The sequence below is a fragment of the Apteryx mantelli genome, chromosome 9, assembly GCF_036417845.1.
Source record: "Apteryx mantelli isolate bAptMan1 chromosome 9, bAptMan1.hap1, whole genome shotgun sequence".
In the NCBI taxonomy this organism is placed as follows: Eukaryota; Metazoa; Chordata; class Aves; order Apterygiformes; family Apterygidae; genus Apteryx; species Apteryx mantelli.
In genome coordinates, this window is record NC_089986.1 from 30616278 (window position 1) to 30632213 (window position 15936).

At 61.9% G+C, this 15936-nt stretch overlaps 3 protein-coding genes across 4 annotated transcripts in view; 2 read left to right on the plus strand and 1 right to left on the minus strand.

Annotated features, from left to right (window-relative positions):
• Window positions 1–1074: 1074 nt before the first annotated feature.
• AGXT (alanine--glyoxylate aminotransferase) lies at window positions 1075–6188 on the plus strand. 2 transcript variants are annotated; one of them, XR_001292116.2, is made up of 12 exons: window positions 1075–1382; window positions 1558–1750; window positions 2080–2144; window positions 2232–2332; window positions 2538–2608; window positions 2997–3081; window positions 3467–3562; window positions 3970–4039; window positions 4211–4306; window positions 4548–4676; window positions 5199–5375; window positions 5834–6188. XR_001292116.2 is itself a non-coding variant. In XM_013939703.2 (11 exons), exons 1-11 carry the CDS (start codon window positions 1128–1130, stop codon window positions 5304–5306), a joined length of 1269 nt encoding a protein of 422 aa, XP_013795157.2. In that variant the 5' UTR covers window positions 1075–1127; the 3' UTR covers window positions 5307–6188. The 2 variants fall into 2 exon arrangements, 1 of the variants encoding a protein (XP_013795157.2); XM_013939703.2 differs by having other exon boundaries at window positions 5199–6188.
• Window positions 6189–6526: 338 nt separating this feature from the next.
• On the minus strand, window positions 6527–12594 carry MAB21L4 (mab-21 like 4). The gene is given in 7 exon segments (XM_067302203.1): window positions 6527–6619; window positions 6885–7241; window positions 8844–8997; window positions 10646–10868; window positions 11706–12237; window positions 12239–12345; window positions 12486–12594. Coding segments are annotated over 7 exon segments (1575 nt in total).
• Window positions 12595–13022: 428 nt separating this feature from the next.
• CROCC2 (ciliary rootlet coiled-coil, rootletin family member 2) overlaps window positions 13023–15936 on the plus strand; it is a 29267-nt gene continuing 26353 nt past the window's right edge. The window contains exons 1-4 of the mRNA XM_067302204.1: window positions 13023–13086; window positions 13426–13602; window positions 13973–14118; window positions 15631–15804. Coding sequence (XP_067158305.1) covers window positions 13023–13086; window positions 13426–13602; window positions 13973–14118; window positions 15631–15804 — 561 coding nt within the window. The remainder of the gene's footprint in view (window positions 13087–13425; window positions 13603–13972; window positions 14119–15630; window positions 15805–15936) is intronic.

The following is a 15936-nucleotide window of genomic DNA, read 5'->3' on the forward strand; positions in this document are numbered from 1 at the left end:
CAAATCATCCCAACACCCAGTCTCCTCTGAGTGGATGGCACTTGGCCAGGCATCCTTCTGCAAGGCTGATCCTTGGGCATGGGTCAATGATTGATAGACCTGTCTTACAGTGAGGTTAATGCAGAATATGATTCTGTTTTGGGTTGGATGTAGTGGTCACACTGGCTGTTAGAGACTCATGTCCACGTCAGTGAGCAGAGGTTCACAGCCTGGGAGGGCTACACGCCTGCAATGCTGGAGGTGTCCCGACAGTGGCGGCTGTGCCAGGGCCAGTCCTGGGGTGCATTTCCCTGGGCATGGTGGCAGGGACCCTGTGAGCAGGGGAGCCTCTCTCTGCCTCCTCTCACAGCAGGGCTCCCACCAATAAGGCGTTGGAAGTCCATCAACCATCTTCTGCTGCCCCCTCAATCTGCCTCCCCATCTCAGTGGGACATCCCCTCTGTGGACACCTGGTGCCCAGATCCCACTGGAAGACCCCAGTACCTTCCCTCCCTCTTCCTCTTGCAGGTGAAGAAAAATGGGATTGCCCATCAAAGTAAAGTACAAGAGCTGCTCAACTTCCCCCAGCTCGTGGAGCACATGAGCGGCTCATGCCATGCCTTGCTGGGACACGGCGCAGGGAGGCACGACCTGCCCTGAGCCCTGGGGTGGACAACATGCTCGGTGTGCACGCTGTGTCTGGCAGCATGGAGACAAGGGGGTGGACTGCAGCCCCGGGCATTCATCGACCTGGGGCCAGAGAGAGCCACCTCGACCCATGCTGAGCGGTGGCTTATGCCATGGCTGTCGCAAGGGGCAGGCAGGGGGACCGGCTGTGCTGCCAAGGTGGCTGGAAAATGCTGGGGACATTTGTCTGTGGTAGCCAGCCCTGCAGGCAAGTGTTTCCCGGGGTGTCTGCCAATGGTGCCACCAACGTGCAGGGCGGATGCACGGAGTCAATGAGGGGCAGATGCGGCCCCAGAGGGAGATCACCTGCAATGAGAGGGCTGAGGCGGTGGGGCTGGTGTTAGTGGCACATTAACCAGGAGATGAGGCGGCCGGGGGCAGAGTCCGTGCTGGTGGCGGGGAGAGCACCCTGCCCCGGGGTCGGGGTCCGCGGGGGTTGCCGGACTCTTCTGGCCGCGGCGATGCACAGCGCAGCGGTGCGGGGTGCCGCGCGGGCCGTGCCTGCTGCTCCTCTCCTCCCGGCTCGGCTCCGGGGGCCACCGCAGCGCACCATGGCTGCCAGCCCGCTGCGCATTGCCCCTCCAGAGCGGCTGCGCCAGCCTCTGGCCGTGCCACAGAGGCTGCTGCTGGGGCCAGGGCCCAGCAATGTGCCCCCTCGCGTCCTGGCCGCGGGGGGCCAGCAGCTCCTGGGCCCCATGCACCCCGAGACACTGCAGGTGAGTTGCCTCCTGGCCCTGCCTGCCTCCCCTCCCCTCCTCATCCTCAGCGTAACCCCGCTACGCAGCCCCTCACCCATGCCGGAGAGCCTGTCCTGCAGTGGTGAGGTGCCTACAGGGCTCAGCCGGGACAAGGGCTTTCGTAACGGCACCGGTCTCTTGCTGCCCACCACAGATCATGGACGAGATCAAGGCAGGCATCCAGTACGCCTTCCAGACGCACAACCCGCTGACCCTGGCCATCAGCGGCACCGGTCACTGTGCCATGGAGGCTGCCCTCCTCAACCTGGCCGAGCAGGGCGACGCCGTGCTGGTGGCCGTCAACGGCATCTGGGGCGAGCGCGCAGCCGACATCGCCGGGAGATTGGGTATGCCGGGGGGCAGCCGGGCTCCAAACCGCACCAGCGTTGCTCAGGGTTTAACTGACTGCTCACGGGGTGGGATGCCCTCGCCCAGGAGATCCTGCCCGCTGTCCCTGTCCTGGGCTGCCATGGCTGGAGACACTGCTCGGGGGTCAGCAAAAAGCCCCGAGTGATGCCTCTCTGCTTATGGTAGTTCATGGGTTTTCCACTGGGCAAATTCCCAGGAGGCCAGACCCTGGCCAGTGGCTCCACTCCTGGTTAATATGTGACTTATTCCCCTGTGGAGCAGGAGGAAGGGCCGAGTCTCACTCTCGCTCTGCCCAAATCCCTTCCAGGAGCCAATGTCCATAAGGTGCTGAAGCCCCCAGGCGAGTACTTCACCCTGCAGGACATTGAGGAGGTGAGTGCTGGTCGCGGACAGCAGGGTTCCTCCTGGCCCACCAGCCCCGGAGCTGAGCAGTTCATCTCCGTCTCTCTTTCCGTGCAGGGCCTGGTGCGGCACAAGCCCTTGGTGCTATTCATCACCCACGGCGAGTCCTCCACTGGCGTGCTGCAGCCACTGGAGGGGCTGGGCGAGCTGTGCCACCGGTCAGTGGGCAGCGGGTGTCTGTGGGACCCCAAGGTGGCAGCCCGTGCCCAGCTGGGCATCTGGGACTGGAGCAGGGGGATTGATTCGTGACACATGGCCTTGGGGGGCTGGGACACCCTCAGCTGGAGGAAGAGGGGAGGGAGGAAGGGCGCAAGAGCAGGAGGAGGTGGCAGGAGGCCAAGGCTGAACTCTGTCCTCCCTCAGGCATGGCTGCCTGCTTCTCGTGGACTCAGTGGCATCGCTCGGAGGGGCACCCATCCTCATGGACCAGCAGGGTAAGAGCCATGGGTGCTGTTGGGGGCACCTGGGTAGACAAGAGGGTCCCGCACACTGGGGGTTCAAGCTGGGGTGCAGAGGGGGAGATTGAAGCAGGATCAGCTCCGCCACCTGTCAATCCATTCCAGTGACACTAGAAACTGGTCTGGCTGTGGCCAGACACCTTGTGGCCATTTCCACCCCTCGGTGGGTATGGCCAGAGGTGCCAAGGTGTCCCTCAAAGGGGGCCAAACACAACTAGGACCCCGCAGCACCTGTGACCCACCCCATGCTCCCCGCACACCACTCACGGCAAGGCAAAACGCAAGCAAGACCTGGGGGACTCAACACACGTCTCCCGCCAGGGAGTCCCTGGGTCTCTGAGGAGTTTTCTCTCCTTTTGTGCAGAGATTGACATCTTGTACTCAGGGTCTCAGAAAGTCCTCAGCGCCCCCCCTGGCAGTGCCCCCATCTCCTTCAGTGAGCGAGCCAGGTAAGCGCAGCCCCGTCCCCTCCATGGGCACTGGCCGTGGAGAGCGGGAATGGGGCAGGCCATAATCCCCTCTCCCTTGCCACCCATCTGATCCAGCCCTGCTAAGGAGAGCTCTCCCAGCACCGGGTCTGCTGGGCTCAGATCCAGGACCTGTGCCGGCTACATCTCCACACAGCGATGCCGGCCCTGGGGCTGGCACTGAGAGCTCTGCAAAAGCCGCTCCCTGCTCCATGCTGGCCCTGGGCCCGGAGCTGCCCTGGTATTCATTTTGAGGAGGCCCTGACACAAGGCAGACCCACAGCCTGGAGCTGGCATGGGGAGATGGGGTGGTCCTTGCTGGGGGATCCCCAGGGTCCAGCTCAGGCCTTGTGTTCTGCTCCACCAGGGAGAAGATGCTGAGGAGAAAGACGAAGCCTCCCTCCTTCTACCTAGACATGGGCTGGCTGGCAAACTACTGGGGCTGCGATGGCAAGCCACGAATGTGAGGGGAGGCCATCCCGGGACAGACGGCCATGGGCATCCCAATGCATGTTGCTTCCCTTCTCCCAAGATCCTCCCAGTTTGCACCCCCTCTTCTACCAAAAGAGCTCTTTCCCCCCACCCCTGGTGCCCAGCATGGGTCCCCTCCCCAGCACAGCCTTCGCCCAGCTGGCGGGTCACCTGCCCTGCAGGGATCGGTCACGCCGGCTCCTCCACGCAGGGCTCTGCCCCCTTTCCCTGTCACCCCCACCCTTCTCGCGGGCTGCCCTGGGTGCTTCGCTCCCCTCCATGCTGGCTGCAGTGGAGGTGGCAGAGCCTGGCTGCACCTCAGGCCCTGCCACGAGCTGGAAGTGCTGCTCCGCGACATGCCAGGGACGAGCCCACCAGGGTGCTGCTTGGGTTTTGCAGGTACCACCACACGGCGCCAATCAACAGCTTCTTCAGCCTGCGGGAGGGCTTGGCGATGCTGGCTGAGCTGGTGAGCAGCACCCAGGCTCGGCGCGGGGAGAGGGAGAGGGCAAAGCCCCAGGGGATGGCAGAGCCCGGCACTGCTTTCATTACTGGAAGAGTCTGGGTGAAAGAGCGCGCACCTGGAGGTCTTCGGCAGCAGTGGTGACCTTCTCTCTCTTTTATGGCCACACCGGCACAGGGCCTGGAAAGCTCGTGGGAGCGCCACCAGACCAACTGTGCCTACCTGTGCAAGGGGCTGCAGGACCTGGGGCTCGAGCTCTTCGTGAAGGAAGAGGTAGGTCTGGGGCAAGCCCATCCTGCTGGGACTGGGTGCATGAGGACACAGCATCATTCCTCTACCAGAGACTTGGCCTGGGTGGGTTTTGATGCAAATACCCCAGTGGTTTCACAGATGGAGAAGAATATCCCAAATTTTCCCTGCCCCGAGATGCTTTCTCCTCCCAGGCTGCAGGGCTCCTGGGGGACTGGAAAGTGGCCAGAAGCTGCAGATTTGACCCTGTTTCTATCTTCTCCAGAAGGCAAGACTTCCCACTATCACCACCGTCAAAGTGCCCGAGGGCTATGACTGGAAGGAGATCACGGCCTTTGTCATGAACAAACATGCCATCGAGATCGCTGGGGGCCTGGGCCCCTCAGCAGGCAAGGTGGGAAGGGTGCTCCTCTCCCCACTCCACTGCTCCAAATTCACGCTGTGGTCCCCTGGCAGACATTGAACCCAGATGCTGCCAGAACCCAGATTCCGCACTGCCAGAAACAGGCTGCATCCATCAGTAGTGCGCTCCGAGATGAACTGATGGTCCTTGGATGCTAGCTACATACACCTAATATACGGTCATATCCAATTGCCTGCAGCAGGGCACATGAGTTCTTAACCCTACAGAACTGCTGCAACATGATTGAATAACTGCACACATAACTAGTGGGGTGACATCTTTATCATCGCTGAGAGGAAATGCACATTAAATACAAATGAACAGGAGGTGCACGTGCATGCACACACGCCCCCATGCACAGCTGCTCCCTTGCACGCCCCTCGCTCTGCACCGTGGCTGGAGGGAGCCTTTGCTCTGCTGCCAGCGTTTCTGCTCTGCAGAGGGGAGACGGGGGGCCAGGGCACAGCCCTGAAGGTCTGTGCTGCAGTGAGAAACCTGTCTGTCTCCTCCCAGGTTCTTCGAATTGGCATCATGGGCTACAACTCGACCAGAGCCAATGTGGACCAGGTGCTCCGCGCCCTGCGAGACGCCCTCCAGCACTGTCGCCAGAGCAGGCTGTGAGCGCCCCGTGCCGCGGCTGCAGACGGGGTCCAGCCAAGGTGTTGCTCCCTCCACTCCCGTCCTCGGATGGTGAGTGGGCAGAGGGGCTCCTCTGGCTCCCCAGGAACCCGGCAGCAAATGCTGCAGCACCCGGCAGCCAAAGCGGAGTGGCACAGACTGAAGGGGAAGGAGAAGCTGGCGACGATGGCAGGATCTGCCAGGGGAGGCAAGAGCTGCAGCTCGGCAGCCAGACAGCCAGGGCTGTGTGGGACCTGTAGGGCTGGGAGGGAAGAAGGACAATATGGCCAGTCCTTGGCCCCAGTGCCGTCAGCTGCACCGGCTGGCAATGTCTCCCAGCATTGCAGCGCAGGACACTGGGCCTGCATGTGTGGGTGGAGGGGTGGACAGCGCAGGGGACCCCGAACCCGCACCCACGCTGCCCGGGGAGCCATCGGGCAGGGTGAGGCCCACAAGAGCAGCATGTCAGTAGGACACTGCGCAGGTGTGTGAGATGTGGTTACATATCCTTCTTCCTGTCCCTCTTGTAGGGTTGCTTCTCACACCCAATGCCCTGGCCCCCTCACCTCCTCCGTTCACCCTTGCCCCAGGGCATGACAGCCCCACTGCAAGCTGACTCTCAGGCCAGAGGCAGGATCCACCTTCTGGTCCCTTCCCCTCCTGTCCCTTTCATCACCATCGCCCTTGGCTGGTCCTTTCCTGAAGCGCAGCAGTGCAGAACAGCCATATTCTCAACAGCAAGTACCCAGTGATGTGAAACACCTGTTCCAGAGCCCAGCTGTAACTGGGGGAGCTGACAGGCCATGCACCCACACCCAGCTGTGACGAACATGTGCTCGTTCCCTGGTACCATCTTTCCTGAATAAAGTGACATAGCACCATGGGGCTCCCTGACTCCTGTAGCTTGCTTGGGCTCTCCGAGCTGTGAGACGAAAGGTGCAGTCAAAAGAAGCACCACAAGGGCACACCCTTGCCCAGCACAGGGCAGCTTGAGAGCCGTCTGCAGGAAGGAGGCAGAGAGCTGGCTCAGGCTCTCCAGCTGTCAGAGGAGAGAAAGGTTTCTTGCCTGTGATCTTTCCTCTTCTGGTGACAATGTATTAAGGTCAGCCACAGCCTGATTTCCCTTCTCCCTGCAGGGAGCTCGGGGTGCTGGCAGAGAAGGGCCTATGTGGTGAGGAAGGCAAATGGGGAGACACTCGGATGGGCTGGCAGTGGGGCCCCACTCAGCTCTGGACGGGCACTTCTCTCTGGGCCTTGGACAGGAGCTGGGACATGGCCGAGCAGCGCGCATGGTCCTGGATCCGGTACACCTGGAACTGAGCAGACACATGCTGGGAGTGAGGGGAGAGGGTTTGCTGCTCTGCTTGAGCACAGAGCACTCTGGGTGAGTCCCTCTGCAGCCTCCCACAGCTGCCAAATGCCACAGTGGGCTGGGCAGCACATGCCAGCGATGGCCAAGGGCAGGGGAGCTCTTGGAAGCAAATTCCAGCACACCCTAAACTGCCCAGCCGTGCACTGCCTCATTTTGGCAACACCAGCCAAGCAAAACCCCTGGGGTCTCTGGTGTCCCCTCCCAGTTACCTTGCTGAGCAGGATGTCGAAATAGGCTGTGCCCCAGTAGGCCTTGTCCTTGGCTGGGAGCTCCAGGAGGGCTCTGATGCCGGGATCTGCCCGCAGGCCATCAGTGTGCACAGGGAGGCCAAAGTGGAAGCGGAGGAAGCGACGGGGGTCCCAGGCAAAGCCCTCCACCTTGCAGTACAGCAAGCTGAGGTCCAGAGGCTCTCCTTGGAACAGGTTCTCCTCTGGGTGCAGAAAGTGGGGTAAGCATCGAGTGGCCAAGCAGCAGAGGAGGATCACCAAAAGCCTGTAGACCGAGCCCTCCAGGTCCTGCCAGTCCTCTGGCGAGGGAAACAGCTCTGTGCTCCACAGCAGCACCATCTGTGGGGAGCGAGAGTGGCAAGGGGAAGCTGTGGAGTGCGGGCAGGGCTGGGCTGCAGTGCCAAGGGGACTTAGGCACTCTCTACAAAGACTGTGCCTTCAAATCCCTTGAGTCACCATGCAACCATCCCCACACGCATGGAGCTGAGCTCTCAACACAGATATCGCATCTGGCTGTGCTCAGCATCCCAGTGACATGATAGGACTGTACAGTCTCTCTGAGCTGTTGCTTCAGCTGCCTGCAGACTCAGGCTGACGTCCCTGCATCCCCCTACTCTCTGCTCACCTTCTGAAGTGTTTCTTCATCCCGCAAAGAGCCTCTGTTTTGGCTCTGAGGCAGACAAGACTCTACATCTCAGCTGTGCAGCAGCTCTGAAATGATGCGCACAAGCCTTCCACAGACAGGAAACAACATTAAAGCACGGGGACTGCTCACAGTTTCCATGTCACATCAGCTGTCCACAGTGTATGTGAACCCTCTGCAATTACCACATCAGTTACCTTGTCACTGTGCTGAGAAGTGGCCCAATGACCGATACTTTCTGGTGCCAGATTGTAACAGAAAACACATACAGGGACAAAGCCCAGCATGGCCTGGACCAGGTACATCCCTGCTAGCTCAGGGAGGTCTGTTTGTCCAGCCAGGTTTGTCGGAAGGAGTTGCCTTCTCCATTCTATGGTCCCAGGGCTGTAGCATATCCACATGACAACAGGGATGTCTTAGCGCTGCTGCCTTTACTTCCTCACTCAGTTCAAGAAAACTTTCAAGGCTCCGGCCAAGTAGAAGAACTAGGGGGAAACCCTGCACGTGGTGGTGGGGCAGCCTGCATTTGATCAGAAATCAAAAGAAGATGCTTTTTGAAGGAAAAAGGCATACTGTGTCCTTTCTTAATTGCAAAAAACACAATCTAAAATAGAACCCAAGGGATTTGGGTTACTTTCAGCTGAAACCATTCTCTTGGCAGAAGACAGCTTTGCCTGCTTCTCCACCTCCACCCCAGCGAGACACCACGAGACGGAGCACACCTCGATTGTGACACCAGGTGCCACCCCCGGCACAGCCCTTCCTGACCTGGCAGTGGCCCAGAGTGCTGCAAACAGGTTCAGTAGGGAGAGAGGGTTTGGTCAGAGAAGGAAATGCCACCCTCAGCCACGCGCAGGCACCTCCCGGCATGCCAGGACACAGGACAGCGTGTGGCATGGCAGGCACAGCAATGCCATCCCCAGCACTGTCCCTGAAGACATAAACTGTGCCAGAGGAGCTCTTAACACTCCAGGGTCTTTTGCACTGGAGGTTGCTGGTTCAATCCCCCAAGTGCCTGCTGTCTCCAGAGAGGGTAGCGTGCACTGGAGAAGGATCAAAGCACTCTAATCGTGGCCAGCAGCGTGCATCCTCTCTGGATGTAGCCATGGGCTGATATGTTCCAATATACTTAAATTGCTCTGGCTTTTTGTTTGGGCTCCTCTTCCAGTGGCAAGACCTCACTCAGCCTCAGTGAGGTCTGAGCCTCACCTCTGGCCAGGGAGCAGTTCTGGCTCTGCCCACACCATGCGTTTAGCTGGGAGAGCTACACTCCCACAAGCTCTGGAGGAAGAACCTACCTTCAGGTGGTTGAACGTGAGGCCGCCTTTCTCGCCCTCCTCCCTCCAGTCCTCACAGTTGACCTGGTCGAGCAGACGGAGGCTGTCTAGACGGGGACCCTTCAGAGTGCCCACTGCATGGAGCAGCTTCAGGACTGGAAGGTGATTGGAGGATCTGTGGAGAGAGGAAGGCAGAAGGCTGCTTTTTGGCACTGACGAATGCAGCATCCCATTTGGGTGCCTTGGGAGACAAGATACCTCAGAGCAGAGACCAAGTGTCGAGATATTGGCCTGGCTGCAACCAACAGCCAGCACAGCCAGGCCCCCAGCAGCTCTGGGGACAGAGGTTTGAAGCAGGAGCCTCCTGGGGGCTGGCTCCCCCACAGATCACAGGAGCCGAGGGCAGTTTGCCCCCAGCAGCCATCCAGCCCCAAGAGTCGCATGTGGCTTTGCCACAGCCTGGGCTCCGTCCCAAACCTCCCAGGAGGATGGATCTTGGCCTTGCACCATATGAAGTGCAGGGACAGGCTCACCACGGGCACCAAAGGACCCAAGACCCCAGCCAGCTCCAGCCCAGCAGCTCAACATCACCAAGCCCCGCAGACTCCCTCAGCCACCCGGTGTGGTCCCAACCACATAGCGTCCCTAAGCCACTTTCTGCAGCCAGCCCTGGCGAGAAAGGAGGGTGGAAGGGAGGACCCAGGAGATCTGCAGCGTAACCAGGGTGCTGCCGAGCAGCTCCTGCATTCCCAGGAGGGACCAGGGGGTGAGGTGAAGCAGGGCTGTGTTTCCTTATACAGCAGCTCTGCGTGTTTTGGGGAGTGCTGCAGGCTGTCCCAGGGGTGAGGCTGACCAGGCGGGGTTGGGCTGGACACCCAGCTTGCGCCCAGAATAATTTGGGCTAGTGCAGGCGGTTGCTCAGCCCCTCCTCGGGGCTGGGTAACTGTGCTTGCAGGCGAGGTGTGTGTCACCCCAGCTCTTTTCCCTCCCACAGCCCACACTGGGACGCATCTCTGCCTGCTGCTATGAGATGCCTGGACTTGTTCGCAAAGCCCTAGCAAGATAGTTACCACCCTCTGCACTGCTCCTTCTGAGGCTCAGCTTCCGGGAGCAATTTGGGGGCCTCCCCGGATGTCTGAACACCCTGTGTGGCATGTCCTGTCTTGGGAGGGTTCGGCGTGAGAGCCCAGCCTCTTGGGAATGTATCATACACCCCATGTCCCCCAAGGCCAGCACAGCCCCCACCAAGGGCTTTGGGGGAGCTCTGCAGAGCCCAGAGCTCGTCCTCCTTCCCAGGCCACCAGGCAGGAAAATCACCCTGCACAAGGCTGAGAGCATCAAACCTACCCTGGAAAGAGGGGTGTGCTAGGGAGGGACTCCACAAGGAAAGGTTCCCCCATGTACTCCCCCACCCTGGGGGATTTCCCAGGACCCTGGAATAGCTCCCAAAGTCATGGAGGGCCTGGCCTTACCCTGAGCTGCACCTGAGCTTGGGTGTTTGAGCTCAGCCAAAGATCTTGGCATGTTCCTGGTACTGAGCCCTCCGGTGCGGATTGCATTGCCCTCTTTCCTGGTGTTGCCTGAAATTTGGCTAATGTTTTTTGCACTGTCTCCGCCAAAACGGGACAGTGGTTTTGATCACAATTTTAATGATGAGGGGGTGAATTCACCCCAGCTGGCCACAGCATACTTCTACTTTCCCACTCATTTCTGCATGCTCCCGGGAGCGCTGCCAGCCAGGGGCCCCCAGGACAGATGGGACATAAGCATGGTCACCGTGTGCTGTGCATGTGACCCCATACAACCTGCTGTGCGCCACTCACCTCCAGCAATAGGGAGAGGCAGGGACGAAGTGGGCCTCTTGCATGGCCTTCCGGAGGCTGCCTTCAGGGAAGCCCCTGTCACTCCGCTGCCTGCCGAGCTCAAGCCACTCCTGCTGCCTCCTCACCACAGGGATGATGTTGAAGCAGATGGTTTTCCACCCGCCACGGACCAGCAGGGACAGCTCCATGGCATCTTCCTTTAAATTTTCAGCATTGAGGTCACCTAGACACAGAGAGTTCAGCCACATCAGAGGAGAAGGCCAGGTTCTCCTGCAGGAGGTTACCACAGCCAGTCCTGCAGGCTGAACCAGGTGCATGCCGCAGCACCCACAGGCTCGTCCCACCCCATTCAGGTCACTCCTTGCCAGTGCTGTGGTTTGGCTGCAGTTCCCAAGAGAAGGCCATTGATCAAACCCCTGTGTGGCCCTTGCTCGGGAAGGATGAGCCTCGCTGCAGCAAGGCTCGGGGTCAGGCACAGCAGGAACCCAGGCAAGCCCCAGTCAGCAGAACAGTTTGGTGGCAGAACGGTGCCGAGAAAGACAACATGATCCAAGAAAAACCAATCAGGAGAAGGTCTCAGGCTGTGGGGATAGAGGAAAATCATGAAGGGCTCTGACTTGGCCAAGGAGACAGGAGGGGATGGTGGACTGCCTGGTGGGGCTGGGTTAAGAGTTTTTGAGACCCTCTAGTCCTCTAACATCACCTCTTCTCCATCAGAGCCAAGACTTACGTGAAAAAGAGCATTCAGAGACGGAAAATGTGTAAAGATGCCAATATGATCCCCACGGGCGTTCCCGGTGGGGCCCTTCCCCACCACATCCTTCCCAGAGACAGTGCTCCCGGCTGGGGCCCACTTGTGTGCAGGACCAGACCTGCGCCCCAGCCCCGGTCCAGCTCCGACACCCTTCCAGCTCACCCTCTGAGCAGCCTCCTCCAGGGACCGGAGCGATCTGCTGCCAAGGAGCTTGAGGTAATGCACAGGGACCACCACGGAGCCCAGGCCCCTCCATCCCGGCCGGAGGCGGCTCCCGGCCAGGGAAGCCCCCGCTAGCTTACACACCTGGCTGAAGGAGGAAGTGGCGCTGGCAGTGCACGATGGCCGAAACAAGGAGCTCTTTCAGGCGCCGGAGGACTTTGCCCGGTACCAGGCACCCTGTGCCACCTGCCTGCTCCATCACACCCGAGGCATCTGCACTGGTCCAGTCCTTCAAACCGGTCTCCTGAGAGGGCACTTCGAGGTAACAGGCGCCCGCCACTGGACGGTGCCCGGGTACCGCGCTCTCGCCTGGGCTGTCTCCGGGCCGGCATGCCTGCGCCCGCAGGGCGTTGCCATCAATCCGCAGGGGCACCTCCAGGGTGACGGCATCCTCGGAGGCGCGGAGGGCGAACTCGAAGGCTTCCAGGTTCCTGCAGTAATCCACGAGGAAGCGGGGGTCCCGCTCGTGGACGTGCTCCAGCAGGGTCAGCAGGATGTCCTCGGCCTGCTGGAAGCGTTCCACCCGCTGCCCCTCGCGGGACAGGATGACGCCGAGGTAGCTACGCCAGCGGGACACGGGTGCTGCCATGGCCGGGAGCCGGCACGGCTCTGCGACGTTTCTGCTCCGAGCAGGAGCGGAAATATGTGGGCAGGGCGGGGAGCAGGCGCCGGGCGGGCGGGCGGAGGGAAGCTCCAGCGGGTGTTTGCCCGCGCCACGGCACTGCTGCAGGAGCACTGGGGCCAGCCGTGGGGTCCCAGCACAGGTGTCCCCCCCCCCGGCAGCGCCGAGCTGCCGCCTTGGCCAGCCTGTGCCGCCCGTGGGCCGACCGCCACGCTGAGGGGTGCCCGGCTGGTGGGTCGCACCGGTAGGACGCCGTGACCTGCCGGCCGTGGCTCTGCAGAGCACCGGGGGCGACACGCGGCCCCCAACGCCCCACGCTCGCCCCGACCCCTGAGTGCCGGCAGGCGCCATCCCTCCCCCCGTGGGGGCCTCAGGCCTCCCCTGCTGCCCTCCCACCTCTCCTCCCTCCTCTGCCAGGGGGAAGGGGCGAGGGGCCGGGCCGGGGGCGCCGAGGGTGGGAGACACCGGGCTGCCCAGCCCGGCCCCACGCGTGGGCTCGGAGGGGGGCGCTGGCGGCCCCGCGTGTAGGCCCCGCCGTCCCCATGGCAACGCCGCGGCCTCGCGGTCGTCAGGGCAACGGCCGCGGGCACGCCGTCTCCACGGCAACGGCCGCGCGCACGCCGTCTCCACGGCAACGGCCGCGCGCACGCCGTCTCCACGGCAACGCGGCGGTTTCCCCCCCCCCCCCCCCCCCCGCGGCCGCCAGGGCACCGGCGCGGCCTCGCGGTCGCCACGGCAACGCGGCGGCCCCCGGCGGCAGCGGCGCGGCGCGGCGGGCGATGGGCGAGCGGGACGGCGGGGCCGCGGCGCTGCGGCTGGAGGCGGCCGTGCAGGTCGGTGAGGGTGAGGCTCGGGCTGGGTGAGGCCCCCCTGCCCCCGGCGGGGTGTCGAGGGGCCGCGCTCGGCCCAGCAGGGTCCTCCAGGGCCCGGGCCGGGTCTGTGCGAGGGGGCATCGCGCACGCCGTGAAACGTGTCCTGAACAGGGGGGGGAAAAGCTTTGCTCTGCTTTCTCCGGTGACGCGTTTGCTCGGCTCCAGCCCCTTCTCGTGCCCGGGACGGCAGCCGCAGCAAAGATTCGGTTGCGACAAACCAGCACGTTCAGACCCCAAAACACTTGGCTGAAAAACTCGGAGCAGCAGGGTAGCCACGTCGCGGCAGCGCGAGGGCCAGTGCTCCCGCCAGCCAGGGCTTTGCTCTTTCAGAAGCTGGAGGACACGGTGCTGAGCCCCGCGGCCAGCAAGGACGACAAGGCGCTGCTGGTGCGGGCAGAGGGAGGCCGCGCTGCCCCCACGCCCATCCCTGCGAGGATTCGCCAGATCCTCACGGAGAGCCTGGCCGAGGAGGCCGCCCCGGGTACGGGCCCGGGGGGAGGCTTGGGCAGGAGTTTCGGGCAGGCGTCCAGCCGGGGGGCACCTTGCAGGCGGCTTTTTCTGGGGTCTCTTCTCCACCCCCACCGTGCACATCCTCCCTCCCTGCCTGCTGCTGAAAGCATCACTTACACCGTTGACACCGGGCAGATCAGCTCAGAGGCTCGCCGGCTGTGCAGGAGACAGGGTGCCACCGTCTCCTGGGCCACCCCTTTGATGGTGGTGTGTGTGCAGAGGCTGGGAAAGGCCCTTAACCCCAGGGAAAAGCTGTGCTGCCTCTCCAGGGCACCCGCTCTCCTGCTGAAGCTCTGTGCGCACCATGGGAGCTCGAGCATCCTTCATCCCTTTCCCTCCCTCCCCAGTGATGTGGGAAACCCCTTCTGCAGCCAACATGCAAGAGGAGAACCGGCTGCTGCAGAAGGAGCTGTCACGCCTGGAGGACCTGCTGGCGCACACCCGTGCAGAGAGGGACGAGATGGCCAGCAAGCACCAGGCCATCAGCGAGCGGGTAAGTGCAGGGGCGCAGCAGTTCCTGGGGCAAGGAGTGGTACCTGGGCCATCCCAGAGACATGCGGGGCTGTGCATCGGCACCGTCCCCCTGGAGCAGGCAGAGAGGGAGCACTGGGTGTGGAAATACATGTGCTTGGCTTTCCAGCACTAGCAAGGACAGTCCCAGCTCCACATTCCTGCCGGCAGCACCTGGAAGAGAGGAGAGGGTGGTGGGGACAGCAGGTAGCTGTGGCTGGAGGACATGTGGGCATTACCGGGTCCTGTCTGGAGCTGGGCTTTTCATCCTCATCGGGAAGCTGGGGAAGAGCTGCATCTCCAGTGAAACCAAATGACCCCAAGGGGTATCTGGTACTCTACAGCCCCTTGGGAGCAGTGTCGCCCCTCGCCTCGCAACCACCTACCCCACATAGCACCAGCCAGGGCCTCTCTGAATTTATCCCCTCGCCACAGCAGCTACACCAAACACAAGTGACGTGCCTCCAGGGCTCTGTCCTTGCTAAGCAGCAACCCAAACATGCTCTGGCCCCTGCGCTGCACCTAGCTCACACGCTGCACATCCCCTCCCACGCCGCAGGCCTTTCTGTGTCAGCTCCAGACATCCTAGCTGGGCATCACACACATGTGGTCTTAGAGGGGGCATCTCTGGTTTTCATAAAAGACTGGGGGAAAGGCCCTGGCAAGGTCACGTATGGCCATACACCTCTTAGCAGTAGCTCAGCACACAGGCATCACCTCCATGGCCAAGGAACTGGGCGCAGCCAGTTGCCAGTAAGGTCTAAAGTGAGTCCAGTAGAGCGGAGCTTGTCCCCGCTAATGGATCTGACTGGGCTAGGACCTGTTGTCTGTGCCTGCTCCTTGCTGGAGCACGCATCCATAAATCATCTGGGAACACAAACAGCCCAAGGGCCCTGCTCCACCACCCTCCTCCTGCCGCAGCAGCCCGGGGTATTTGCGCTGTGTGCTGCTTTTAACCCTGGCGCTGCCCATCCAGGCTGTGTTTTGTGGCTGTGCTCTGACCATAAAGGGTCTTGTTCACCTTTCCAGGCCTGAGAGCTTCCTCAGACAGGCCTGAACCTCAGGGCTGCCCTGCCTGTTTGCGTTTGTACAGTAGCTATCACAGCTAGGGCTCCTCAGCAGGGCAGAGACTCCCCTTTGTTTCCAGACAGCCTTCCTGGCTTGCTGGCTGCATCTTTCTACATGCCCTCAGTCCTCCGGCGTCTGCCAGGATTACCCTTGCATGCCGGGAAAGGGAGGCGCGTTCTGCGCCGTTCCCTTGGAAGGAACCTCGGGTGGCTCGGCTCCCCAGGAGCAGCGCCAGGTCCCAGGCACCTCGCTCACCTCGCCAGCCACGCTGCTCCCCAGCTCCGCAGCGCGTCCCCTCCTTCCGTCGTGACTGAGCGCAGGAAGGGGCTGGTCGTGCCGCGAGGGCGGTGGTGGAGGCCCCGCCATGCCCGTTTGCAGGGTGCCTGCCTGTGCACACCCTGAGCTCTGGCCATCTCCATGTGGGCAGCTGGAGAAGGCGTTGAGAGCAGAGGCGGCCCAGCGCGGGGGACAAGGCAGCCTGGCCCTGCAGGAGCTGAGGCAACGCTTCGAGGGCGACAAGAAGGCCTACAAACGCAAGCTCCAGGCTTACCAGGATGGCCAGCAGCGCCAGGCTCAGCTCGTCCAGCGGCTCCAGAGCAAGGTACGGACTCAAACCCTGCACCGCAACCAATACAGCACCACAAACACAGCCTCAGCTGTTGGCCAGGGGAGGCGTGGAGCCAATGCCTACTCTCTCCTCCACCTCTTTCTCCTCTCCACCTCCTTTTTTCCC